A 27,821-nucleotide genomic window follows, 5' to 3' on the forward strand; every position below is an offset into this window, starting at 1 on the left:
AAAAACCCTATTTTCAAATAGGTCACATTGAGGTTCCAAGTGGACAAGAATTTTGGGAGACACTATTCAACCCACTATAATCCCACATCCTTAATAGCCACTGGGAATATAACTCCTGTATTCTTTTGCATGCTCTGAATATTTTTAGCATGTGTATTTTTCAAAATTAAAGGAAAAAACTCACTCCATTGTTCTTTGCCTCAAAATACAAATATTTTACCCCTATTTTTCCAGTTTTATTGAGAAATAACTGATACACATCACTGTATGAATTTAAGGTATGCAGCATGATGGTTTGATTTACATATATTGTGAAATGATTACCACAACTGGTTTAATTAACAACCATCATCTCATATAGATAAAACAAATTCTCTTGTTATTAGAATTCCTAGGATCTACTCTTAACAGCTTGGCTATGTATCATACAGCAGCGTTAGACACAGTCATCACACTGTACATTACATCCCTAGTATTATTTATCTTACGACCGGAAGTTTGTGTCTTTGGACCACTTTTCTCCAATATTCTTGGAGAAGAAATATTCTTTCCATCCAATTTCTTCCTTTGATGCCCACTATTATCTAGTCTCCTCAAACTGGACTCCCCGTCTTGCCCTTTCCCAATCTTTTCTCTAACAAGGTCACCTTGTCAAATAGTCGCCACCTTCCAACTTTTAGCGAAGATCAAGCAGAAGCTCCCTTCCCAGCCTAAGGAAGCTTTTCTCCATCTGGTCTCCAGCATCCTCCTTCCAGTAATACCCCTTGCACCCCCGACCGCTCCTCATCTTTCTCCCCAGAGATGAAACATTTCGGTTTCTCCTGATCTCTGAGGTCTCTAAGCACCTTCCCTTTGCTCGTATTCCCCTTACATCAAATTTTCCCTTCAAAGACTACGGCCCACACTCTTAAGTGCGGAGCTTGCTCAACTGCACAGAACCAGTTCACCCTCCCGCCCTCACAAAGCCTCGACAAGCCTGACCCCACACCCGAAACCAAAGCTCTCCGGGCTCCAGGGCGGGTCGTGACGGAGCTGTCACTCGGGGAAGGCCAGGCAAGCCGCACATCTCTCAGTCTGCCCACATCCTTCGTTCTGTGGTTGAGGAAATCCCGCCCGGCTCTGAAGCCCAGACTGACACTGCAAGGTGCTCAAAAGCGCTGGCGCTCTTCACACCCTGGGCGGGCCTTCCTCCTCCTCACCGGGGATGCGATCCTTCGCTCGTCCAGCGTTTTCCCTCCCTCTCACCTCCCGGGCGGGCCGCCACATCCAGGGAAACCCAGACGCGCGAGGAACTCCAGCGAGGACCCGCTGTGTGGAGCATGCGCAGTGTCCGCACCACGCAGGCCGCCGTATCGGCCCGCGGCTCAGCATGCGCAGCGGCTTGCGCAGGCGCCGCGACGAAGGGCTCCCCGCCCACCCCGTCCAAGCGGGCCACGCCCCCTCATCGCGGGTCAGAGGCCGCGGGGCGGGAGTGGGTGACGCGTGCGGAAGCGTCCTGCGCAGCCTCGGAAGCCGGCGGGCTGTAGAACGGCGGCGGCCACTGCCGGGCCCCCCAACGGGAGGGGCCCCGGATCGCTCCGAGCGGCGGAACCGCTGGGGCGCCCCTGCCGCCGGCGGTCCCATGAGTCGGGGCACCATGCCCCAGCCCGGAGCGTGGCCGGGCGCGAGCCGTGCTGAGAAGCTGGTGCGGGAGGCGGGGGCCGCGTCTCCGGGCCCCACTAGAGCGGCGGCGCGGGAGGGCGGGAAGGCGGCGGCCGGCGGGCAGCCGCGGACCGCGGTGCGGTGCCCAGCCGAGCAGTGAGTCGCGGGGCGCGGCGGGGGCGGGCGGGGGCGCCAGGCTCGTTCCCCTTGGGGAGGCTGGGTGTGGGCTGGGCTGGGGAGTAGCCGGCCGAGAGCCCTTCTTACCCTTGGTTCTGGGTAAGGTCGGCGACGGAGTGGAATTCAGACACTTGTGTCCAGTCTTCGTACAAAATGTTTTTCCGCAGGGCCCGGGGTCTTACAATTCTGGTCATCCAGTGCCCCTGTTTCTACATCTGCATAGCTCTAAAGTTAAAAGAAAGCTCCAGGAACTTGGGAAACAAACTGGAAAAGCGTACTGTTATAACTCAGTGAATCTTTCCTCCGACCTGGTTGGGGAAGTAAGGTTGCTTCTATCACAGCCAAAGGAAAACAGCCATGCGACAAGTTTGTTCTTGAAAGGCAGGTCGCCGCTTGATGAGCGCTCCACCTGTTGAACAGACTTTGGTCGGAGTCTGACCCAATTCTCTTTTGCCCATTAACGGCTTAACTAGCTGTCCCCATCCCCCTTTATTTTTAAATAGGAAAGGCAGCCTGGTTAGATCAGTTATTTAGTGAATTGTGAGGAAGGCAGCACAAACCGGAGGCGTTTATATTTTTAGCAAGGATCTGGGAGTGAGGTGCAGGCAGAATATAGACTTGAAGAGAACTTTTTCTACATTTTCAGGTTCTAGGCACATGCAAATGCCTTTGAATTCCAGAATCGATGAAAGCACTCAGATAACCATTCTGACAGCTTAATTGGCTGGCAAGTTGAATTGTAAGGTGTGTTCAAATGTGATCCCCACCCCCCCTTGGGCAAGGGGTCCTTGGTGGGCCTGCTGTGCAGCTCGTTTATTATAATGACGTTGATGTGCAGGGTTCTTGTCCATGGGCGTTGACCTTCTCATTTATTGAGCACCTAAGGCCTCTGGAATGGTATTATCCACACTTAGTGTGTTCATGGCTACTGGGAAAGATTTGGAGTAGGCAGTCTCAAACTCCTACCTATGCAGGTAACGTAGGTGAGTGCGGCTGGCCAGGTGTGGACCATGGGTTTCCGGAGAGCTGTGTCCCTCACTGTTGGGGTCAGAGTCCAGGAGGTTCTTCCCTCTGCTTGCTGAATTTTCTGTATTTCAAGAGTCCAAATATCCTGAATTTTTAATGAAATATCCTGATTTTTAAAGACTAGCATTTTGTTCTTTAACCGAAACCGCTGTGCAGGCCCATGTGGGAGCTGATGTTGGTTTGCTTTTTAGGTTAGAAAACGACCTCAGACTCCGCAGAGGGTAAAATAGAATGGGTGGGGAGGGCGAGAGGGGGTGTCTTCTGCTTCTGCCCCTCCGCAGCCCGTGATGGTTACTAACTGCTGCTGCCTTCCTCTTGCCCTGGTGGCCAGTGATGTAACTCCCTGGTTAGAGACCCTGCCCCTCAGAAGCTGCACCTTAGCCTTGAGTGGAGCATTCTAATGCCCCTTCTAGATGCAGAAACTTTGAATCCAGAACCATGTTTCTAAAAGTATGTATAGTTATTTGGCAAGTTTTTGGATGTGGTTTCCAGAGTCAGAACCTGGGGAAATAGGCCGTGGTGGGAAGGAGCACTCTTTCTCAATGAAAAGGTTTTGAGACACACCTCTTACCGCTGTCAGTAGATTTACAGACTTAGTCTGAAAGGAAACACAGGGGGGAAAAAAAAAACAGCCTAGGTTTGTCATCTTACGCAGGAGGAAACTGAGTGCTGGATTCCAGAGGTCCTTCTTAGCCAGGGAGACAGGGAGTAGGTTTCTGGGCCACGTTCCCTGATGCTTTGATGGAAACATACCCCCATCTTTTTCTGGCTTTCTCAGCAAAACCAGGCAGAGGAACATGATTTATGACTCTCCGCTTACCTCTTCTAGCTCATTTGAGAACCGGGGTTGGTTGGCATCCCCTGGACAAACCCTAAGGATGGCTCGCAAGATGGCTTACGGTCTGATTTGAAGAAGTCTTAGGTCACACCAGATTTGGTTGACTTTCTTGGAGCTTCCTCACTGTTTCTGTGAGCACATCTGCTGTCCGCTATCCCCTGCTCACCCCACCCCTGCATTTGAAACTGAGGCTGTGTCCATTTCTTGCCCTTAGCTAAATAAGTTACCGTTTCTGAGGACCAAAATGGTCCCGAGACCTGGTCGGTGGCCAGGCTAGGCGAGCTCAGGGAACTGAGAAGCATGACTACTTCAAGGCCGGTCTTTGCCTGCCTGATGGTGGGACATGGTTTGAAGCTAGGGTCCATAGGCTTGTTGTATGTGGTGGGGAGCATATGTCTGTGAACCCCTCTGAAATTGAAGGTGAAATTTGATGTGTATTTGTTTTTCTGGGCTGAGGTTCTGATGGGAGCTATGGATTTTCAAAAGGGTTGTGCACAATGAGTTTTTAAACCATTGTTCTTGGATGTTGCTAATACGCTGTCGTGGGAGTGTGTTTTCCCACTCGCCTCACTCCTTAGCTCCTGTGGGGTATGTTTGATGGGGTAACAGCCATTCCCTCATTCTCTCTTGCCCCTTCTCCAACCTGGAAGTAAAGACTGTTTCAAACCTCATTGTTGAGGATATCTGGGTTGTCCCCAGATACCTCTGGAAGTCACGTGGAGTAGCACGAGCCAGTCATGGAAAGTCCACTTGCAGAAGGGGGTGGAATTTTGGCTTGGGTGCCGGTACTTTCCTGCATTTGATGTGTTGTTCACCCATCTCTACAACCGCGAGGTGGTGGAGAAAGACTGGGTCGAGTGGTCTTTGCTTTTCCTCTACCTTTTTGGGAAGGTACATTAGTGTCACAGTGGTTGACACTGTCTTACCAGCACTGCCTGGGTGATGGGTCTTCTGTGATAGGCCAAGTTAAGCATGAAATGCAACGTTCAAGTTCAGAAAGCTGAACAAAGCCATACTTAGCTTTTTTAGACAACTAAGGGGAACTTAATGCAAATGTTCATAATGGTGAGAGAGTCCAATACTGTCTTGTTAGTTTTGCATGTATGTTAGAATTGACTTTTTTCATATTACATATTGTAAGAAGTTGAAAAATTGGCTCTACAGAAGTGTCTTGCTTCACTGAGCTCTGTGTTTTCAGTTGATAGCTTTTGTTCTTGGCAACAGTATAATTGTGTCTGTATGTAGTAAGCAAATTTAAATTAAATTTTCAAACATTTTATTGTTATGCAGTTCTTCAAACAGCAAGAGAGATTATAATGTGGTCTGCAGAATCATATAATTTATTCAATCACGTATATTGCCTCAATATTAAGATATTTCATCTTTAGCTTAAAAGAAAACCAGAGCTTGAAAATACACACTTTAAAATAGCAGTGTGCTAAACTAAGAATTTTCTAAGTAGAACGTATTGGATTTTGGTTTTAAAATTTAACTCAATTATGTAATTGAGCCTGACTCACATGCCATGGTCCACAAGAAATCAAGTCATATTTAAGACTTTGGCTTACTTTTCTAGCTATCTGTATGTTTTCTAGAAGGAAACCTTTTGCTGTGGTGATCATTTGAGTCTTTGGGTTTCAGTGGCCTGTTGAGTGCTAAACAGTAGACACTTCTCATCCCCTCCCAAGTTGACATATAAACACAAAAGTTTACTAAATTTCTGAAGCTGGTCAGTATCAAGATTTTATCTTACAATGCATATCCTTTTTCTTTTCATTATTTCACTATCTTCCCTTCTCAAAACAAAAAGTTCAAACCTCTAGTTTAAATATAATAAATATACAACAAACAAATAATATGTAAATATAAAATATAAATAAATATATATGTGTAATATATAAATATTTTATTTTGTCATTTTCAGCCTTAATATTTTGATACTTAAACAGGTTAAAGCAATAGATTATTGAGTCAACTATTTTCCTAAGTAAAATTATTATTTTTCTTGTTCTCACACACCTCTCTCTCTCTCTCTTTCTCTCTCTAGCTGGTTGTCCTTATGTGGGATGACTATTTGATTTTGGCTGTTAAATATCTTCTTTTCTGACCATAGTAATTGAATGTATTGCTTAAACTTAAAATTTGTTCTCTATGCAAGAAATTATAGCTTTAGTATCATTTTTTTGGTAGCCTTTAAAGGCCATATGACAGTTTCCTTAGTGGCCTTTTAAAGGTAGCAAATGTCCTTGGATATTGTCCTTGGTGGCCAGGGAAGTTAGCAAACATTCGTGCACAGGATCTGAATGAAATCTGGTTGTGGTTAAAGTAATTTGAATGCACTCGGGCCTCCCATTCACCCATTTCTGCTTTGCTGCTTTTGTATATCTTGAATCAGTGCTTTTTATTTCCAATAATCTTCCTTTCTACTTTGTCTTCCCTTCGCATTTAGTTCTCACGTTGATTTCTTTTCGTTCCATTTCTGCTGGCCTTCGTGGGAATTTATATGTGTACAAGAGAGGCTTGTTCAGAGAACTTCCTCTGGGCACTGGTGTTGCGCTCGCACTTGGGTTATTTTGCAGATTAAAAAGGAAGAGGACAGAGGTGGAGCCAAATGTGCCTGCAGCATAGCCACAGGATTCGCTTGAAGTATAGTTTTTAACAACACGTAGATTCATAGTCTCATAGAACTTAAGACCTGGAAGAGGAACCATGTAGATCGTATAGACCCTGTCTGCTCTTCTTACTTTGAAGATGAGAAAAACTAAGGCCAGGATTAGGGAAGTGGCTTGCCCAAAGTCATGCTTCTGATGAGGACATCAAGAAAGTGGTTCACTTCGATGCTTGTTTTGTAGGATCAGAATTTCTCTCCTATTTGATAAAAAGCTAAGGAGGAGGCCAAAAGGTACAATGAAGTTATTAAAAGAAGAACTAACATATTTAGTCACTTTTTATTTTAGGCATTTGATGTATAGTCCCTGTGAATCTGGTTTTGGTTTGCTTTTACCTCTGGCATGACAGCATACATTTTACGTGGAATCTCATGGGGGTCAGAGAACATGGAAAGTACCTTTTCCTAATACGTTCCCTCAGCCGCACAGTATTTTAAAAAAATGGGCACACCCACACCCATATCATTACCTTTATTTAAAGAGAAAAAAGGGAGTAAGAAATGACCATTGGGTGAATTATTTGTTAATACTGTGCACCAGTGGTGTAGTTTGAGAATGAGAACAGCTAACTTTTGGGAGAGCTAATATTTTACATGTGTTCTTTTTCACAGCAGTCTTTTGAGATGAGTTCTCTCACTGTCCTTTTTGTGGTGGTTAAATTTAAGTGGTTAAATTTAGGCTCCGAGAGGTATAGTTACTTCAGTTGCATGGCCACACACACAGGGCTAATGAGGGCTGGAGCGAGGAGTCGTTAACTGACCTTGTAACTTTGGGGTCCCAGCTGCGTCACCCAACCGCACATGTCCTGATGTCGTAGGTAGTGAGTCATTCCGGCAGAGGGAATGGGTTGAGCCAGTCACAGGTGTAAAAGCATAGGCTAGTGCTCAGTCAGGTGTTTGGACTGAAGGGGGGGCATGTGTAGAGGAATCCTGGAATCCAGGCTAGCGTGGTGGGTCAGGTCCACATGTAGCTGTCGCCGCTTATTTGAGAGCCAGTAAAGGGTTTCAGTGAGGCGGGGGAAGGTGGGGATAGCAGATGGCTCTCAGTATCCTTCATCTTTCTCTTACTCCTGCTGGCCTCTTCTTCCTCTTTCCCCCTGCTGTGCTGAGCCTTGTACCAGGAGCTGGGCTGTCGAGGGGATTGGGAATGGTAGTATCTGAGGTCGTTTGCTTAATTCCGTACTTGTTACTAATCTTACTAACTCCTTCCCGTGTCTCCTTGCGCCTGGAGCCTCTGTCTGGTGTGCAGGGTGGGCTGTGCAGCCATGGGGAGGAAGTATAGGGAATTGGGCATCTGATTACACTTTATATGTACTTTGGCCAGTTTTCTCCTTTTCAGCTCTGGGGGGGTCTCCTGTACCCTGAAAAATGCTTGGCACTGCCAGTTCCTGAGCCCCTCTAGGGTTTTCTGCAGGTTTACCGTCTTAACTGTCTAGCAGATGTTCCTCCGCTGGCGTGGAGGCCTTCCTGTCCTCGGTCATTTACTGTTTCTTTCTCCCTTTTGGACTGTTTGGGTCTTGTGGTTTTAGCAAAGATAGGGTTGGTATTTCTGTTTCTCCTCCTTGTCGGGTTGTGGCTTCTCTTGAGGGGCAAAGCAGATGCCTTTTTTCAGTCCTTGTCTGGCAGCTAGGGGGCTTTTCTGTCCTTTTCTAGCGCACAGTGTATTCTTGTTCACTCACTAGATGAAACTAGAGACTTCAGGAACCTACCGTATAAGTACCAAGTCGACCAGGGTGGCGGCACTTCACGTATGTGGGAGAGGAGGGACGTGCTCCGCGGGGCTGGCTGCTGCAATGGGGGCGGGGGGGTGTCAGGGAGCAGGAAGAGCCTCGGGAGGGTTTTTGGCTTTGGGGACTTAAAATGATTGATGGTCTCCTATCCTTGTTTTTAAAGTAGTGATTGTAAAATTTGCTTGTGACATAATAAAGCACTTGGCCTGCATTCCTGTGTAAATACTTTTATTAGTGTTGTCTCCATTCTTGGAACTTGATAGCATCGTGACGAGGCTTCACTGATAAGACGCATGCTAAGATGCTTACGAGTGTAGCTGAGCTCCCATTCATAGACGTTCCAGTTCAAGTGGCCTCAGAGCCATGCAGCCAGTGGAGTGATGTGAAAGTGTCACTTTTAAATTCAGAAGCTCTGAAGTAGAATGATAGACGCATGAGCATCCAAGATTTAAGATCCATATTTTATCAGATCATCATCATGTAATATGAAAAAAGCTACACTTTTAGTGTCTGATAAGTTTTTTAAGCAGGTGCATATTGTAATGGGAGGGAAATGTCAGTGCAACACATTTTTGAAATGTCTGATTTGGTGTGATTTCAGTGAGGAGGACATGTATCGTGACGCGGAAGAAATAGAAAAGGAGAAAGAATTACTTACACATGAAAGAGGGTTATCAGGTATGTTTGGAATCATTTTATTCATCGAGTTCTTACTGTTTATAGTAGGAAATGCAGTAAGTCGATATGGCCATTTTCGTAAAATGCTGGGATGTGCTTCCTAGGAAGCATTCTTATGCGTATGGTCTAAGCTGCGTCGGATTGTTCATTTTGCCGAGGTTTGTTTGGGGAGTACTGTTTCTCAGGTTTTCAAATCGTGATGCAGATATTCTTCCTGTGTCCTTTACATTCACATCGTTTTTGCCCCTGTGAGGATTTGTTCACTCTCTTGACCACCCTCTAGTTCCGTGATTTCCGTCATATTCTTAGAGGGAGAGTTTGGAGTTGAAATGCACTTTCCATTTCAAGTGGAAGGACTTCTTAGGAAGCTGGCTCTGTGTGTCTTTGCACACAAATGGCCTTGTAAGAAAGAATGATCCTGGGATCAGTAGTGGGAGTTCTCTCGTTTCATGACCTTTTTTCCGTTTTTCTGCTCAGTCACACCTGCGCTTCCCCCCCAACCCCTCAGATCCCCGCACCCGTGGGCCCGTTGCTGCTAGGAGGAGCAGGTCCCCTGGCCGCCTCCACTGCAGGCAGGGCCGGCTGGGCTGTCTGGGGAGAAGAGCCCCCTCGCTTCCCTGGCCGGCTCGGGCTGGAGCCGAGGGGGATGCTGTGCTTGGGGGATCTGCCATAAGTGACTCACAAGTGACATTTTCTCTCACTACCTGTGTAATGCACATGTTCTGGTTCTTCTGAGCACTAGCTTGGGTTTGGTTTACGGTTCACAAAAATATTATGTGTGTGTAGTTAGGAACATATGATATAAAGTAGGCTTTTGGGTCATTTTGAGGTTTTTCTTGAGTTGTCCTCACAGTGACTTGGCAGAACTCTTGGCTGGGGTAGCCCCGTGGACCAGCTTCTCTGTAGTTGTCCCATCAGGAGTTTTCCCGGGCCCCCTGTCCCGGTCCCCCATGGAACCGCAGAGGATGCTCCGTTTCTGCTGCCACCCTCGCACCCCTTTCGTGACGACCTTGGAGTCCTGGTTAGTCATAGCCCTAAGGAGACCGTGCTCCCTCCGTCGCCGTGTGTCCCACCGCCTTCGCAGGGACCTCTTGCTTTCTCTGTCACTCTGCAGGTGCTCTGCTGTGGTTCACCCTGTCCTCGGGGGAAGCCCTCCCTCCGCAGGTGTTTCAGCGGCTGGGAGAGCTGTGTAATTTCCAGCTTTCGCCCGAGGTTGCACCTCAGTCCTTCTGGGGTCATTGCCCTTCCTGAAATAAGGTCCTTTCTGAAATAAGTGCTTCTGCCAGGGGCTGTTCGTGGGAAGCTCTGTTTGCTTGCAAATTGAGTCTCCGCTTTCTTTTTTAAGAACTCCGGAGGAGCAGGTTAATCTTTCCGAAGATAAGGTAGTTGACAGTTCTGCAGTCAGACTGATCCTTCGTAGATAATGTGTCCGTTTTTTCTGTCTTCTCTGTCTTCGGTATTCTGCGGTTTCTTTCTGATGTCTGTTGAGTGTGGACTTTTAAAAGCCTGCTGCTTGAGGTCTTCTTTTGGAATCCCTCCATGCCTAGTTTTCATTAGTTTGGGAGAATTTGCACCATTATCTTCTTTTCTTATTCTCCCTACTTACTCGTTTCAGAACTCTGAGTAGATGTTTGCTCGCCTGCTTCAGTCATCTGAGGCTCTTCATGACATGCCCTTTCATAGATACATATTTTTAAATTATTTATTAGGGGAGCGTGCGTGGCTCTGTGGGTTGAGCCTCTGCCTTCGGCTCCGGTCGTGATCTCAGGGTCCTGGGATTGAGCCCCGCATCTGGCTTTCTGCTTGGTGGGGAGCCTGCTTCCCTTCCTCTCTCTGTGCCAGCCTCTCTGTCTGCTTGTGTTCTCTCTTTCTTTGTCAAATAAATAAATAAAATCTTTTAAAAAATTATTTATTTATTTGACAGAGAGAGAGAGACACAGTGAGGGAGGGAACACAGGCAGGGGGAGTGGGAGAGGGAGAAGCAGGCTCCCCGCCAAGCAGGGAACCCAGTGTAGGGCTTGACCCCCCAACCCTGGGATCATGACCTGAGCCGAAGGCAGATGCTTAACGACTGAGCCACCCAGGCGCCCCTATATATTTTTTTTATTGTGTAGCCTCTGTTCCATTCTGGGTAGTTTCTTCAAATCTATTCTCTCTCTTTTTTTTTTTTTTTTTTCATTTTTGGAGATGTTCTGGGGGCGCCTGGCTGGCTCAGTCAGTGGAGCTTGTGGCTCTTGATCTCAGGGTCATAGGTTCGAGCCCCACATTGGGTGTAGAGATTACGTAAAGTCTTAAAAAAAGAAAAAAAAAAAGAAAAGAGAAAGAGAAGTGCTGTTTTCTCCAGATTTGCCTGGCTCTCTTTTTGATAGTTTATTGCTCTTTGCTCATGTTTCTTACTCCTTTTATTTCTTTAAGTATTTAAGACCTACTCCTCTGGGTCTCATAATTTCATTTGCTGAAAATCTTGGCAGGTCTGATTATGCCGGTTGCTGTTTTTGCTTACTTTTCGTTTTTCAAAGTTTGAATTGAAAGCTCAGCTTTTGCGTATCTGCGGAGGGCTTGTGCAGTCTGGCCTGAGTGGGAGGGTTCAGCCTTATTCCTGTTAGGCACCCACCATGTCACCTACCCTGGGCCACATTATGTCAGTTTCTAAAATTGGGTTTCCAGGGTCTTGTGGCTAGTCTGAATTCCCGTCCTGACCCTGTATGAGAGCCAGCCTGTGGTTATGAATTCTCAGGGAGACTTCCTCTTTCCCAAGCCGGAGCCCAGGCCAAGGCAGAAAGTTTTCTTATGCTCTCTGTTAGTAAAAAAACAAAAACAAACAAACAAACAAAAACAACAAACACTCTTCGCTAACAAAGATGTCCCAGGGTCGGCGAAACTATGGCTGCCTGGCCAAATTTGATGAGCCACCTGGTTTTAAAATAAAGTTTTATTGGAACTTCTTTTTTACCTGTTGTCTGTGGTAGCTTTCACACGTGGTAAAGTTGACTAGTTGTGACAGAAACCTTAATGGCCCTCAGAGTCTGTGTTATTTACTCTCTGGCCCATTACAGGAAAAGTACAATTCTTGCCCTGGTCCACCCTCTGACCCCGAGTTCTGGCTTTCTGAAGTTCAGTTTTAAGTTCCCATCTTTCCAGGTTCTGAATCCTTGTCTTTGTCACCATACAGTGGTTAAGGACCAGACCTCCTGGTTATTTGAGCTCCTGATTACCCCTCTGGTTTTTAGCTTCTCCTTTGGGTTTGTTTTGGTTTGGTTTGGTTTTGGAGGGTTTTTTTTTTTTTTTTTACATTTTTAATGTTCTTTCTTAGAAATAGTAACAGTCTGAGTAGTTTGCATTTAAACGGACGGTCATATACTGTGACTGTCCTATAGTCTAAGCTGTTTGAGGTCAGGCGCTGTCTGTCCTTTGCCTCCATCTTTTATCCTGAAGGAGGGCTTGTAGGGGCCGTTGGAGCCCTTCTCCCCAAGAACAGCAGCAGGACGGGATTTGAAGTATCATTTTGGTGCCCGCAGCTGTGTGGACATGCCATTTCCCACCCCACTGCCTCCTGCAGGCCTCTCATCAGCAGGGCTTATGGCTTGTGGCTTGGCCTTCTAACCCGGTGAGGTCCCCTGCCTCCTCTCAGTTTTGAGCCGGTGGACCTGCCCACCGTGCCCACGGGCCAGGGCTTACCTTCGTGTGGGCAGGAATGAGGACTGCAGGCCAGGAGAGCCGGAAGGCTGGACTTTGCACTCGTGAGGTCCTTCTTGGGCTGGAAATGTGCTCTCTGTTCAGGCTCGTAATGCCTCCTGGTGGGAAAACATGGCCCAAGTGATGGCCTCAGTTCTGGATGTTTGCGCTTCCTCCTACTTTGTGGGGAAGTGAGTGAGAAGGCAGATGCAAGGAATTCTTCCTTCCACTGAGTAGACCCTAAAAAAATGTTTCTTGAATCTAAACACTGATGGGTCTGTATTTAGGATCGGCTGTGTGGCTCCGGTATTTGTGGTCTCTGCATAGTGTGCTTCAAGGGTGTGTGTCCTTTGTATGCCAGTCCTAACTTAAGCCGCAGAATTGTCTATAACCTGCGAGGAGGACTTCATGCTCCTCACGCATCCCTGCCTCCATCACACCCTGGCTTGTCGGTGCCCGTGGCCTTTCCTTCTTCAGCCGCCTCCCAGTCTGTCCAGGACAGGATCTGGGTCTTCACTTCCTTGGTAACCCTGGTTTCTAGCTCAGTGCCTGGCGCCTGGTAGACGTTCAGTAAATATGTGTCGTTAATTTGTGTCTTTCCTCAGGAGTAAGTACGTTATAAGGTACTTCTGTCTTTGTATCTTAATTTCCTTGCCAACATTTACTTCTTCTATAATTTAAAAAGGAAGTCAAGCTATGCCTGAGAATTACTTCACTTTTTTCCTAAAACACACATACCCGTGTGCGTGCGTGCATGTATACCACAAAGTCAGCCCCCAAACCTTGTATGTTAAACAAGGAGAATGTAAAGCCCATTTTTTTAATTACGTGATTTTTCTGATTGCAAGTTGGATTGTAAATGTCTTACAAAGAGTCAAGTGAAGTCTGTAGCTCAGCTAACATTTAGAGCTTCATTAGTTTCTGGCTTATTAATAGTTTGTAGCCTCTTGGGATGAGGGCAGAGTATAAATAAATAAATACACATTTTTTAGTAGGGTTTATCTCTTTGTATAATGGATATAAAAAACTAAGTAACAATCAGTAGGTGTATTTTTTCATAGCTCAGATTCCTGCACGGTGGGTGTGAGTGGAATGGTACTCACGTTGTGTCAGTGACGCTCTGAGCGCTAAGGACACAGCTGAGACACAGAATAAACCCTTGGCCTCAGAGGAACTCGTGCCGTGCTGTGTCTGTGGATGTGGGTGGGAGGGGAGTTTAGGGAGAAGTGGAGAAAAAGAAACATGTGAGGTGTTGATCAGTGCGTAGAAGAAAAACAAAACTGTGTAAGGGGACCAGAGTGAAAGTGTGTATGTGTGACATGATCTATGGGTTTTGGGTGACGTTAGAGCGGAGACCTGTAGGGAGTGCTGGAGCCCCGCAGTGTGTGGGAGAGGTCCAGGGGAGGCCACAGGTCGGGCCGGAGCACTCAGTGAGGAACGGCAGGAGCCGAGGCCAGAGAGGCAGTGGCGGGGGGCGCGCAGGACAGGGGCCCCTGTAGGAAGTGAGGACATCGATGCCAGTCCCGTGGGAGCTCTGGAGCTCTCAGAACCCAGGAGTGGTGGCGGTCTGCTTAGTTTGCATTTAAACGGAAGTTTCATGCCGTTGTCTGAAGTTTTAAACGCATCGCTCTGGCTGCTGTGTGGAGAAGGTGTGGTGACTCGGGAGACCCACTGGAAGAGCTCTGGGGAGTGAGGGGATGGTGGCAGTGGTGGGATTCTGGATCTTTCTGGAATGAAGGTAGAGGAAGAGTAAGCTGAGTAAAGCAGTGCTGCTATTCTGGTGGTGCTTTGTTCGTTACTCACCCAACCCCCTTTTGATTCCTCTGCAGAAGCCAGGGTAAGTGTAGCTCCTGAAATGGACATCATGGACTACTGCAAAAAAGAATGGCGGGGAAATACACAAAAGGCCACATGTATGAAGAAGGTATGATGTCTAGATACACGAAGTTTCAAGTCCTTAAAGTAGTCTGTCATAAGCGATCACAGAATATGTCCTTTTATATTTTTAGATGTGGTCACAACAGCTGTTCTCAGACTAGGTAAATATTGGTGTTCTAATTCTAGAGATGAGGAAACAGACTCCGAAGGTAAGGAGCTTGTTTCGAGTCCCAGCGTTAATATAGGGCCAGCTTTAGCTGTTCAGTAATTCCTTTTCTTTGAAAAATACGATGCTGTGCTCTTCAGAGTCGGGCCGGCATTGGTTGTCCTCTTGGGGCCATTTGGGAATCCCCTTCTGGCCTTTTGTGTTAAAAGCTTTAGGGATGGGACCAGCAGATGCTATCCCAACTGCTGTCCCTACCTGCGTCTGGTCTCCTGCCCTCCTGTCCGAGGGGCCTGGGCTCTCCCACACTCCCTGTGCCCAGGGATCTGAAACTACTTCCTTTGTTTAAGGTGTCCCTAGAGCTGCCCCTCCTGGTCCCATCACGTGATTGATGACTCTTAGGGAGGGACTCCTGTGACGTGGTCCCGCTGTGGCTGGGCTGGCCATTGTTCAGCCGGGCCCCCTCCCGCTACATGCTGGTGGAGCCCACAACCCTCTTGGTTCTGCCCTTGACGGACCCTGAAGCCAACATTCCTTAGTGAGTGGAACGATGTGAAATTGCTACTCTGACCATTTCTGAACTACAAAAATGGCAGTTTCGACCTAAAACGTCCACCACCTCTTAGAACCTCTGGGTTTATCCTTTGCTCATTTTTCTCTTGGGACTCTTTACATTATGAATTTGAATGTACTTCTTTTATATTAGAGATACTGACCTGTCATATTTGATAGGAATATCTGTTTTGTTGTTTACATCTATATTGTTCAGGATTTAAAATTTTTAAATATTTGTATATATCTGTGCTTTTCCTCAGAGCTGTTTTTATCGAAAACAGTGTGCCCCTTTCATGTGCACCGCAGCGCTCCCGCCTGCCCTGAAATGGGCCAGCCTTCCGAACATAGCGGCTACTGCAGTCTGAGAGCCCGTGCTAGCTTTGCTCCCTGCCGGGTCTGAGCTGTGGGCTAGCTGTGTCTTGGGCACTCAGTAGGGAGCTCAGTCATGAAGTGCCTGGGACGATGAATGTTTACACTTGTGAGGCCGCCTGCTGAATGCATAAATTCTGGCCACTTACAGGTTTTCCAGACTTGAGCCCTGTATCAAACTAGATAACCAGGAGGCTGGATACCTAACATATGTTTTCTCATCTTTTCCAGAAATGCTTTCCCTGACTTCCGGTTTTATTTTATGATCTCAGCCTCTTTAAGGATCTAACAGTTGGCACCTCAGGGTCCATAACTCAAAAGTATCTCTGAAGTTATCCACATCGTCCATATTTTGGAACTCACGCTAAAACCCTTTCTCTGTGATTTTAGTTTGAGGGAACGGTTTGACCATGTCGTCGGACTGTTCCAGTGACCAAATAGTCAAAGGCACATCAGTTGGACCAGGGTCACTTTGGGACCCGTGGCAGTAATTAGAGCATCTCAGGGGCCTCAGTTTGGATCTCAAGTTCTTTTTTTGTCCTTATTTGTCTTACAGTTAATTTTGTTTTGGATATTCTTTTGGAAATAAGTTTGTATAAACCCAAATTTAATTTTTGAAGTTTGATTGGCCTCTGAAATAGCACGAGTGATTTATGCATTTGGAAAATGCAGCTCCGGTTGGGTCAGCCGTCGTGAGTATTCCCAGGGTGACCAGGAGTCCGCCCAAGGGCAAAGGTGTGTCACCGGCCCTTAGTATGCTGTAGCGATTGGAGCGCTGAATGAAAACTCGACTCACACCCACTGAGGTCATCCTATGACTCGAACCTCGAGAACAGCTAATAACGAGGGCCCAGTGCTTGGGCAGAGTCTGCATGGCGCCCACCCCACGACGAGGGTGATGCTCCTTCCTTTGTAAGTGCAGGGTAGAAAGCAGAGTCTCAGGTGACGGTCACGCGGAGCAGGAGGAGCAGAAGGGCCCCCAGAACGAGGCTAGTGAAGTGCAGAAGGCAGCAGGTTGATCCTGATATGCGAGCGTAAGCCCGCCAGAGAAACCCGGTTGTCCCGTGCCCGTGGCCCATTGTGTGGTGGCTGTTTTCGGAGGATGCTTCACAGTGGTCCATTTGGATGGCTGTTCTGAGTGACAGCGTGTATGTCACTCAACATTTTCATGTCCTCGTTTTGCTTCCAGACCAAATGACTCTTAAATCCACTTTGTAAAGAGTCTGATAGAATTATCCAGACATCTCCTAGCATGTGGACTGTTTTTACTATACCATGGAAACTTGGGATTTTTAAAAAACTTTTTTAAAATACAGAGGTATAAACTTAGTACTTCTCTCTGTTCTTTCCCATCTCTTCATTAGAGTTAGGGTCACTTTTAATGCAGATTAACCCCCTCAGGATGTTGAGTATTATAACAGTTAAGTTAGTGAATATTATAACAGTTGTTTAGAGAGGGACATGTAACTCCTGACCTCGGGGTTGGCTAGTGTTTTCATAATATTTGATATATTTTATCAAATGATAATTTGTAATTATTGGTCTTGATTATTAATGTTTATTAATCTTGATTATTAATAATCATTAATAAGTGATATATTTATGTGTTCCTGTGTGTTGTATCTGTTACATATGCTGATGTTTTGTACAGTATTAACATTTGGTAATTTCTTTAGACTAGTAAAGAAAGGAGTTAGAATGGCTTATGTGAGGGACTCAGCCAGCCTTGTTTTCATCCTTCCGGTGATCAGAGGCACATTTTTTCCCATAGGAGTAAAGCTTTCTGTACAGTCTGAAGTCAGTAATGACCATTTTGAATTCTTTGATGATTTTACTCAGGGCTACGAGGAAGTGTCTCAGAAGTTCACCTCCATCAGGCGCGTCCGCGGGGATAATTACTGCGCGCTGAGGGCCACGCTGTTCCAGGCGATGAGCCAGCCGGCGGCACTGCCCCCCTGGCTGCTGGACCCGGAGCTCACGCTGGTACGCTGCTGCCGCAGGTTTGAGTCCACCGTGTTTCCGATCGTTTCTGTGAGAAAGCTCCCTTCTCAGCCCGGGCCGGGTGCCGGGGCTGTCCACAGTGACGTCAGCATGCGGCTTGATTTGGTGTTGGGTGGCAGAGATGATTTTGCGTAATAAAATGACCAAGAATGATTGCAGTATCCCAGAAGAGAAACGTGGTAAAATGTGTTTGAACGGTCCTGCCGAATTCGAGAGCTGGTGTTCGTGGTCTGTAAAAAGCACTTCGGGGTAGTTTGGCTTCAGTGCTGCTGTCTGCAGTAAGTGGGCCGTACGCTGTTCATCTGAGAGCCTGGCGGGGTTTTAGAATGCACGTTCTGTGGTTTCCGCTCCAGTTCAAGAAATGAGCACCTTCTGCATTGTGCTAAGAGGATCAGTGTAGGGGGTGGCGCGTGTCACCCCGGGAGGGGCTTCCTGGGAGGTGAGGGTCATGGGATGTGTCCTGTGCCTGGCCTTAGTTTTAAATCGGCAGTGTGGTAGTGGCGCCCTTGGGTGTCGTGTCAATGTGACTTGTGTCTATGACCTATGTCAGGTGAAGTTGGATAGGTTGGATAGGTTGGCTGATAGAAATCTCAGAGTGTCTGGTGGGCAGAACGGAGAGTAAGATGTTCATCAGCAGAAAATTGGAAGTGCCGTGCTTAAACGCATGCGTGCACGCACACACACACACCCCACAGATATTAACAAAACCCAGGAGTCCTCACAGTGGGAGATCTGCCTTTATGGCAGCTTACAGAGGTCAGCAGGATGAATTGATTGGCAGCTCACAGAGGTCAGCAGGGTGGATCGATGGCAAGCTCAGTCCGAGCCCACATGGCGTGTGGCTGGCAGTGAGAAAGAAAAGAAGCCTTGTCTTGAACACTTCTAAACCACAGGCAGTGACCGTCTCATCTTGAACCGGGCCGGTTAGATCCCATCTTGAGGGTTTGTGCCCATGTCCTCTGTACAGATGGAGTGTGACCCTTGTTCAGGAGCTGTTGAAGGAGCCGGGGTATTTGCCTGGAATCAAGATGCTTTTAGAGGAAGCTGGTTGTCCTCTAAGCTTGAGATTGGGTACGCGAGAGGTCACAGGGCCTGAAGGGCACAGGCCGTGGAGGCCTTTGCGCTCTTGTTCTCATTCTGGCCCTTCCGCCGGTCTCCCTCGGAAAGCCCAGCTCCGACGGGCCTGAGCGTGTGCGTGACGGCGCAGCGGGACTGGCAGAACCAGGCGTGCAGACGGAGGGAGGGTGTGGCTAATGGGGGCCGCAGTGTGCCCCTTGGTGGCAGGGCACCTGGACCATCTGGCCTCCGGAGTGGGGTCTCCCCATCTCCAGTACTCCTTGTGTGACTGTGATAAGTAACCTCTTTACTATGAAATATTTATTTGGTAACATACTTGCTTAAGACACGCAAATCAATACTTTATTGCTGCCAAACAAGACAGTCCTACAGGAATTAGGGGATGAAAGTAATTTCTTACTCATTTTCCTGATACATCAGAGTAAGATGTCTCCTGTCATAGTAAATAAAACCCTGCGTTCCCTTCAAGCTCGGGCTACGCTTTTGTGTTAAAGATGGCATAGGCTTGCCATGGTAAACACTTGGGGCAGAGCCAGTGACAGTGGGTCTGTCCCCATTTACCCTGATCCTTAATCCTTCCAAAATGGCCGGGGCCTCGTCTGACCACTACCCCATGCCCAGCGACAGTCTTTCTGTCCTGGTCGGTTGAGAGCACAAGCACCTTTGGTTATTGTGTGTCCATGGGGCTTCTGGAAGTGTGGGAATGCTGACCACTTCCGGAGACACAGAAAAGCAGCTCTCAGCAGGCAGCTTGAAGGGAATCTAGTTTTGCACTATTAGGGCCTTCTAAATGGCACTGGCTCTACATTAACCCATCTCTTCTGCTTTTGGGGTCAGAGAGGTCCTGGGGCACCTAAGTTTGTGGGTGAGTCTGTGGACTGAGAACCAGTGTCGGCCAGTGGCCTGTAGGCCGTGCACTGCTGGGTATCTCTTGACCCCATCGAGAATTTGGGCAAGCCCACAGAAGCCCTGCTTTGTCTCCAAGGCACAGGCGCCCTTTAGCTGGCTGATCTGCTTCTGTTTGCAGATTGAAATGTGTTCTCTGCAGCATTTTGCCATTTTTCCTCTCTTCCAGAATGTCCTTGGTTTCAGAACATTAAAGGGAAAGAGGAAAGCTAGACTGAGAGAACTTCCCCTTAATCTGAGCTCAGTGAAAGAGACCCTTTTCCTGCCCACACGCGTCTCCTCTGGCCTGGCTTCATCCGCATCCTGGGAGGTGGAGCTTTGCCCTCACTGCCCCTCTCGTCCTGCCCTGCTTGGGTTCCCTTGTCCAGGTCCCAGTCTCCACATTTAACTGCACTTGATCATCTGACCCTGACGCCGGCATTGGAGGTGGCATGGTCTGACTGTTCTTAAACTCGAGGGCAGCGCCTTGGTCCCTGAGAGGGAGTGTCGGTCAGGGCAGGGATCCTTTGGTTTCCAGGTTTACCAGGATTTAGAGTGCCTTGATGAGCAGGCGATACCTGGGACAGTGTTTGTTTACTGGAGCTCTTTTTTTATGAGTTATTTTTGGGGACACATCTCTGTTACCCCACAGTCCTTTTAATCATGGTGAGGATGTCAAGAGTTAAAGACAACTTCCTGGAGAAGCAGGTGGTTTTATAGTATAGGCACAAATGAAATTCCATCGAAGCTAATTACCAACCTTATTTTTGAAATATTTCCAATCATGGTTTCTTGTTTAAATCTTGTTACCTGCTTAAATCTCTCTTATTCTGACAAAAGCCCCGTCTCTTTGTGTGTCCTAGAAGAGTGGGTATGTATGTGTGTTCTGTGTACCGTGACTCTGGAAAGCGTTCAAGGTTAGATCTCCTTTTTTATTCCTGAATTAATCATTGCAAGTGCATTATTCTTCTCTCATTATTTCTTTCTCACACCTCGTTTTTTGGACTTTCTCCAGGATCTCCACATCTCCCAGAGGCCTACAACCCTGAGCTAGGTCATTACGCTGGCAACGGTTTGCCCAGTGTGTGGAAGGAACGAGGTTTCAGGGTTTCGCTGTACGTAGTTAGAACTTGGGGCTCTTCCAAGTAGTGCAGTTGTGTGTTGTGACTGCTGCTGGGGTACGTGCAATGTCACGTGAGGCTCCGATGGTCTTCCAGGCTTCTCTCTCTCTACCCCACTTCTCAGCTGACCGTCTGGTATTTCCCGCTCCGCACTCTTCTTTGTGCCCAGCTGTGATTTCAGCTTATCGCCACTTGGGGGCATTTTAGGTTATGGTGATAAATCTGAGAACCGGAATGGAAGGTTCCCTGCAGAACCACCCACGTGTTGCCAAAATGCTGGGCGCTGTGGGCACGGAGCTGGGCTGGTGGTGGTAAGGCGGGGAGAGCGCAGCCACTCCCGACTCAGTGAGTGTAATTTGCTGTCACCGTCACCGTGGTAACTTCCCCTGAAGAGCAGTGTACATCCCTGCATGGTGCCGGCTTTTGCAGAAACGAGACCACCTTTGTTTTCCAGGATGGCTGCGGGTTGAGAAGGTGGACCTGGAGTCAACCTTTGTGAAGGGGCCTCTGGAGGCTTAGGTTCCCCGGGAACTGAACACAGGTGGCCTCATTTAAAACTATTTTTGACTGTGTGACAAGCCCACGTTCCACGTAGGATGCTGTCGGAACGAATTCTTCTCTACTGATCGTTTGACTCAGTGAACTTTCTTTTCCCGTCTGGGTGTTTCAGCAGTGAAGGGACGTGCCTGTGCCCAGCCTTATGATGCATTTTCTCCTGACACACCCGGGACTTGGGGGGGGAGGGGTGTCGGAGTTCCCATACTGTCACCAGTCATGTTGTGTCCCAGCTTGCCTTGCAGACTCCAGATTCTGTGGATGATTAGGGGAAAACAAAATAAAACACGGTCCAGGAAAAAAAAAAAGGAACCGGGGAAGGAGTAGCTCAGCCGTCACTTCTTTAATGAGCTGAGCCTCTGCAGCTGTTAACACCCTCCCCCACCCCCTGCTGTGGTTTTGTCTCACTGTACTGATGAGGCAGTTAAATTAGAGACACATTGTTTTTGTGAATATTGAAGCTTTTGAGGATATGTGGTAATATCGGAAGTTAGGCGGTATTTTTCTAATCAGGAAAAAATCAGGTTTTTACTTGATCCTGGACCATCTTTCCTGCCCAAAGCGCCTTCCTAAGTTGGGCTTTAGGGAGTGGCAGGGAGGCTGTCCGTGACCCCAGTAGCTACCTGGGTGGTTTGTGAAGACGTGTCGGGGATGCTGCTTTAATGTTCCCCTCACAAAGTGCTGGTGGAATGTTCTGGGTGTGGTGGGAGCTGAGCAAGGTAGATTGTGCCTCTGTTATCTCAGCGGGAACCACCATTTCTCTCCAGCAGACAAACATGCGGGAATTAATTCTGGAAACAAAGGTAGGTTTTGTAGGTTTTGTGGTTTCTGTGGGATCCTGTGGTGGATTTCTTGGAATGCTAACACCTCTTTTTCTCTCTGTTTCCTGATAATCCAGTTACCGGAAAAGCTCATAAGCAAATACAACTGGATCAAGCAGTGGAAACTTGGACTGAAATTTGAGGGGAAGAGCGAGGACCTGGTTGATAGAATCAAGGAGTCCCTCACGTTGCTAAGGAAGAAGGTTTGGAATCTGTAGTTTTTTTTTTTCTGAGAAGTGCAAAACTCTCACTCCTGATCGTCCCAGCAGACTACTTCTTAGTCCTCACAGAGTGCATTGCCAAATGCCCATGGCTGACAGTTAGGCAACATAATTTAAATGAACATAAACCCTTCCTGTGAAGTCTTTGGCAAATCGAGAAATAACGACACCATTTATTATGTTTAGTGAAACGTTTAACTTTCTTAAAAGGAAACCTTAAATGTGGTCTTTGTTTTAAGTCATACTAACAAATTTCAGGGGTAGTCTGTATTTAGTCTCTATTTCTTAAGAGTATTATCAATGACGTGAATGTGTATTTATAAATTCTTTCCAACTATGTTCATGTTTTAAGTTTCTGTCCCTGTTTATTAGACTTGTTTTCATTTCTGAGTGATTGTCAGAAACTTGTCTTCATTTTTTTTTTTAAGATTTATTTATTTTAGACAGAGCATGAGTGGAAAGGGCAGAGGGAGAGGGAGAGAGACTCTCAGGCAGACTCCTGCACTGAGTATAGAGGCCGAGGCAGGGCGTCCTTGAGCTCATCCTGAGATCATGATCGGAGCTGAAACTAAGAATTGGATGCTTAACTGACTGTGCCACCTAGGCATGCCAGTAACTTGTCTTTTGAAAAGTGTCCTGAGGGTTTCTCTGAAACAATTATAGGGCACACCGATTCCCAGTGATTTGGGTTATTAAAATACTCCCTTTCTGGAGTATTCCATGGGTTTTGGAGGTCCTGCTTGGACACTGGCCCATGCGGACTGCTAGGTTGCTTGCCTTAGAAGAGCTTGAAGCTCTCCCACCAGGAACCCCAAGCTGAGAGCCTGCTCATTGCTTCAGGCTTTGTAGATGGCGGGGAGCCTGGTAAGGAGGCATCAGACAGCTTTCAGGAGTCCTTTAGCGCTTACCCCGGGTGTTGATCTGTTTCATCCAGTACGGTCTGCCCGCCGGTTAGACTTTCAGCTCCATGAGGATCTGTCCTGCTCCCTCCTTTTCACCCAGTGTTGAGCCCCAAGCCTGACCACAATAGGCATTTGGTAAATACATTGATTAGTGAATGAACTGAGGGCCTTGACCTCCTAGAACCTAGTTTTTATTTACAAACATAAGTGTTTCATGGAAAGTCTAGCAGTTAAAAATTTGTGACAGGAGAAGGAAACAGGGATTCTTTCTATTCTCTTTGCCTTTTGGAATGGAGCATGGGGTTTGCAGGGGCTGGGGACCCAGGATCTAGGGTAAGTGAGGGCTGAGAGCAGGGCTCTGGCCATGTGGGTGAACAGGAAGGCTCTTCAACTCAACCAGTGGTGACAGTTTCTTTTTCACCTCTTTTAAGGTCTTGTGAAATTGTAATTTTTGCTGTATTAGCTATGTGTGCTGTAAACAGATCCTTATTTTGGGGAATGGTTTAAGTGTTTCCAATTTACAGTAACATTAAAATTATTCATTAGTAATCTAAGCCAGCATTACTGGTACTTCCTGTGTGCCAGGCTGTGCGCTAAATATTTCATATGTTATTTAATTCTCCTAACTTACCAAGATGTTGCCATATTATCCCCATTTTAAGATGAGGAAATTAAGGTCCCGATGTCTGTTAATGCTCAGCAAAAGCCACCAGCTGCTTGGTAGCAAGGCCTTCATTCCATCTTGACCCTGTAACTCTAGAGCCATGCTCTTGACTGCTGACTGGGTTTACTTCTGGAAAATAAGAGATGCTCCAGCTTTCAACCACATATAGAAGAGAATCCTGTGGTACAGTCATTACCATTAAAATTCACTGTTGAACTTAGAATTTTAATGGCTTTCTGAAAGGAGCAATAGTTACTGGTTATTCATAAGGACTAGTTCGTGTTGGTATCTCTCGTCTTCATTCACTTTAATTTAAAAGCACATGTATTTATAGAGTTTTCTCGTTCACTTAACGTGTTCGCCTGTGTTAGCTGTATTCCTAGGACTCTGCTTTATTCTTAAGCAGGAGTCAATAAACGTTTCCTGCGTGCATGTATTCATTTGAAACTCCATGTATATTTGTAGGAAGTTAGAAGGGTGAGTTTAGTAAACCTAACGTTCAGCAGCCCTCACAGTCTTCCTTGCTCATCTTCATTTTTGCAGGTTGGCTTGGTGCTTTTAGGTGGTAAGTGCTCCCTCCCGTAAGCCCCTTAAGGGGGGGTATAATTTTAGCTACCCCCCCCCCCCCACCAGCTTCACACACAGCCCTCACACATATACCTTATTCACTCCTCCGGAAGTTATTTCCGATTGGTCCAGTTTCATCGTCTTGGAAGTTAGGGCAGTTGAAAGCTCCATCCCATGGCATCAGTGCTTCTCCTTAGTGCACTGTACTTTTGTTTCATACTAATGGGGGAGAAGCTGATTAAGGAATTTGTGTGGTCTAAAGAGTATCATTGTTTGAGCTAGAAACTTGAATGTTGTGAGCATGGGTACATGACCCGTGGTCGCCTACTTTTGAAAATAATTTTGTGCTCATAGTATGAAATATACCAGGGGTTTTTAGAGCAGGCGTTTAATTGTTACGTAACCTTCTTGTTGTAGTGGGCAGGCTTGGCGGAACTGAGAACGGCCGAAGCAAGGCAGATAGCTTGTGATGAACTGTTCACAAATGAGGAAGAGGAATATAGCCTCTATGAAGCTGTAAAATTTCTAATGCTAAACAGAGCCATTGAACTATATGATGATAAAGAGAAGGGAAAGGAAGTACCATTTTTCTCCGTGCTTCTGTTTGCTCGGGACACATCGAATGATCCTGGACAGCTGCTAAGGAACCATCTAAACCAGGTGGGACACACCGGTGGCCTTGAACAGGTGAGTTGTGCCTTTGAATGTGTATTAGTCCAAAATGGCAGCTTTAATCATTTAACATTATATCACAGCTTTTGTAGGTCAAGAATTTGGAGCAGCGTAGGTGTGTGGTTTTGGCTCAGGGTCTCAGGAGGAAGCAGTCCCGTGTTGTTCAGGACTGCAGTCGCCTGAGGGCTCGACTGGGCTGGAGGATCCACTTCCCACATGGCGCAGCACCCTCGGGGGTAGTTAGAAGGAGGGTTTCGTTTCTCGACACATGGGCCCTTCCATAGCGCTGCCTGAGTGTCTTTGGGACACGATGGCTGGTTTCTCCCAGACAGTGAAGTGATCCGAGAAAAGGGCAAGGAGGAAGCCACAGTGCGCTTTACGACCTCATCTTGGAAGTTACATACTGTTATGTACACCATTAAAAACAAAGTCACTAAATCCATCCCACATTCGAGGGGAGAGAGCATCCGGTCCCACCTACCTTATCAAGTGAGGAGGGCAGGGCACTGTGGGTCCGTTTTGTAACCACCACGTTGATTTCAGCCTGGGCTTGCTTCTGCAGGATGCTGGATGGGATCAGCGCCCTTGCACCTGGCAGGCTACAAGTAAATGCAGCAAAGGGTCTTACTATTTAATCATGGCAGCCGGAGCTGTATTAGACAGTGTCCTTAAAAATAGAATTGGAGTCACCTTAGCCAGTAGAGACCAGCCTGCTCTGGGATCTTTTACGCATATGCTAAGTTTGGAGTTCTGCACAGAGACCCTGTGCGCTACTATCCCCTGCCTCACCACACCCACCCTGCCCTGTCTTTGGTGTGTGCACGCTGTGTTATCTCAAAAAGCTTAAGTCTTTGTTAGTGGAATAGGCAGCTACGAAAGTAGCATTTAAGGCTGTCCGTCCAAAGCGCAGCCTCTGCGGTGTGTAGCAAAGCGCAAAGGCTCATGGTCACTGCCGGGTCAGGCAGGATTGAAGAGGACCGCTTCAGACAGTATCTGCGCTCAGAGAGCACAGGCTCCTTCTGTCTCCGGAACCGCAGCCCTTCCCTTCTGTACAGAGCCTGGGGCGCGGTGGTTTGCGTGTTGGACTGAAGTTCGTTCTTGAGGAGTCCTCACAAAATCTGTAATGGCGAGTCCCATTTTTAAAACATAACAGCTGTATCGGGATATACTTTACATACCAAAAAGATGATCCTTTTGAAGTGTGCAGCCCAGCGGTTTATAGTATGTTTATAGAGTTTTGCACCCATCGCTGTAATCTAATTTTAAACTCTTTTATCACCCTAAAAAAACCCCTATACCAGTTGGTACTAATTCCGCCTCCCCTAGCCCTAGGCAGCCACTAGTCTACTTTCTGTTTCTGTAGATTTGCCTATCCTGGAAATTTTGTAAAAGCAGAATCGTATAATATGTGGTCTTTTGTGGCTCGCTTCTTTCCCTTGGCCTCATGTTCTCAACACTCATCCATATTGCAGCACACGTCCCAAACAGTGTTCTAGCGAGTGGACAGACTGTAGTCCATCAGCTGACGGACGTTTGGGGTCTTTCTGCTTTCTAGCTACTATGAGTAATCTTGTTGTGTGGATGCATGTTTTCATTTCTCTTGGCTAGATACTGGGACATACTTCTTTTGTTCTATAGTTAAAGTTCATGTAACATAAAATTAACCATTTTATTGATTTTATTTTATTATTTTTTTTTAAAGATTTTATTTATTTACCTGACAGAGAGAGATCTCAAGCAGGCAGAGAGGCAGGCAGAGAGAGAGGGGGAAACAGGCTCCCTGTCGAGCAGAGAGCCCAATACGTGACTCGATCCCAGGACCCTGAGATTGTGACCTGAGCCAAAGGCAGAGGCTTAACGCACTGAGCCACGCAGGCGCCCCAAATTATTCATTTTAAAGTATATAACTCAGTGGTTCTCAGTACGTTTATCAAGTTCCAAAATATTTTTGTCACCCCAAAAGAGAACGTGGTACCTGTTAAGTAGTTATGCCTCATTATTACCTGTTTGATTATAACTGTTCTAGTGGGAGTGAAGGGGAGTCTGTCTCCCTGTGGTTTTGGTGGGCGACTGTCTGAGGACTCTTCATGTGCTCATTGTCTACTTGCGTATCCTCTTTGGATTAATGTCTTTTCTATTCGGATCCTTTCCCAGTTTTCAAACTGGTCATTTTTTTAAATTGTTGAGTTATAAAAGTTCTTCATAGATTCTGGATACAAGTCTCTTAACAGATGCTTAGCCCACTTTTGACGGTCTGCTTATTTGTGCCAAGTGTGTAGAGAAGGCTGGGGGCCGGGCCTACGCAGAGGAAGAGAGGTTGCGGGGTGGCCGGGCCGTGCGCTGCCCCGAGCTCGGGGCTGGAGTAGGCGGCTTCCCTCTGCACAGCTCTCTGCTCTCTTCCCCAGGTCGAAATGTTCCTCCTCGCCTATGCCGTGCGCCACACCATTCAGGTGTACCGGCTCTCCAAGTACAGCACGGAAGAGTTCGTCACCGTCTACCCCACCGATCCGCCTCTGGACTGGCCGGTGGTGACGCTGATCGCCGAAGACGACCGGCACTACAACATCCCCGTCAGAGTGTGCGAGGAGACGAGTCTGTGAGGGGCGCACCTGGGCAGCCTGGCCACGCGGCCGAGGTGCACAGGCCACGCTTGGCTCGGGCCTTGGGCCTCCGGGTCTCTTAGAATGGCCTGTGGGAACTCTTGGGCCCCGTGAGCCAGGCTGGACAGGGCTGTTCTGAGGACAATTTCTGATAAGAATTAACCGAGTGTTTTCCCTCATCTTGGATGCAATACGTTTCAGGGGCCTTCAGAGCACTTGTTGTGGGAGGTACAGACTGCATCTTCTCCGTCAAGCAAATCTCTGGTATCAGAGGAGACTCATTTTGGAAAGGAATGTGTTCTTTATGTCTCAGAATCAAACTCTTTTTAATTGTAAA

At 47.2% G+C, this 27,821-nt stretch overlaps 1 protein-coding gene across 2 annotated transcripts; it reads left to right on the forward strand.

The window, feature by feature from the left end:
- The first annotated feature begins 1,507 nt into the window (after positions 1 to 1,507).
- Positions 1,508 to 27,821, forward strand: OTULIN (OTU deubiquitinase with linear linkage specificity). Of its 2 annotated transcripts, none has more exons than XM_032861886.1 (7): positions 1,508 to 1,797; positions 8,682 to 8,758; positions 14,263 to 14,357; positions 17,238 to 17,381; positions 21,936 to 22,061; positions 24,630 to 24,899; positions 27,290 to 27,821. In XM_032861886.1, the coding sequence occupies exons 1-7, from the start codon at positions 1,622 to 1,624 to the stop codon at positions 27,482 to 27,484; spliced, it is 1,083 nt and encodes a 360-aa protein (XP_032717777.1). In that variant the 5' UTR covers positions 1,508 to 1,621; the 3' UTR covers positions 27,485 to 27,821. The 2 variants fall into 2 exon arrangements, with proteins under 2 accessions (XP_032717777.1, XP_032717778.1); XM_032861887.1 differs by having other exon boundaries at positions 1,609 to 1,684.

Source organism: Lontra canadensis, unplaced genomic scaffold (assembly GCF_010015895.1).
Source record: "Lontra canadensis isolate GAN:19392208 unplaced genomic scaffold, GSC_riverotter_1.0 scaffold22, whole genome shotgun sequence".
Classification (NCBI taxonomy): Eukaryota; Metazoa; Chordata; class Mammalia; order Carnivora; family Mustelidae; genus Lontra; species Lontra canadensis.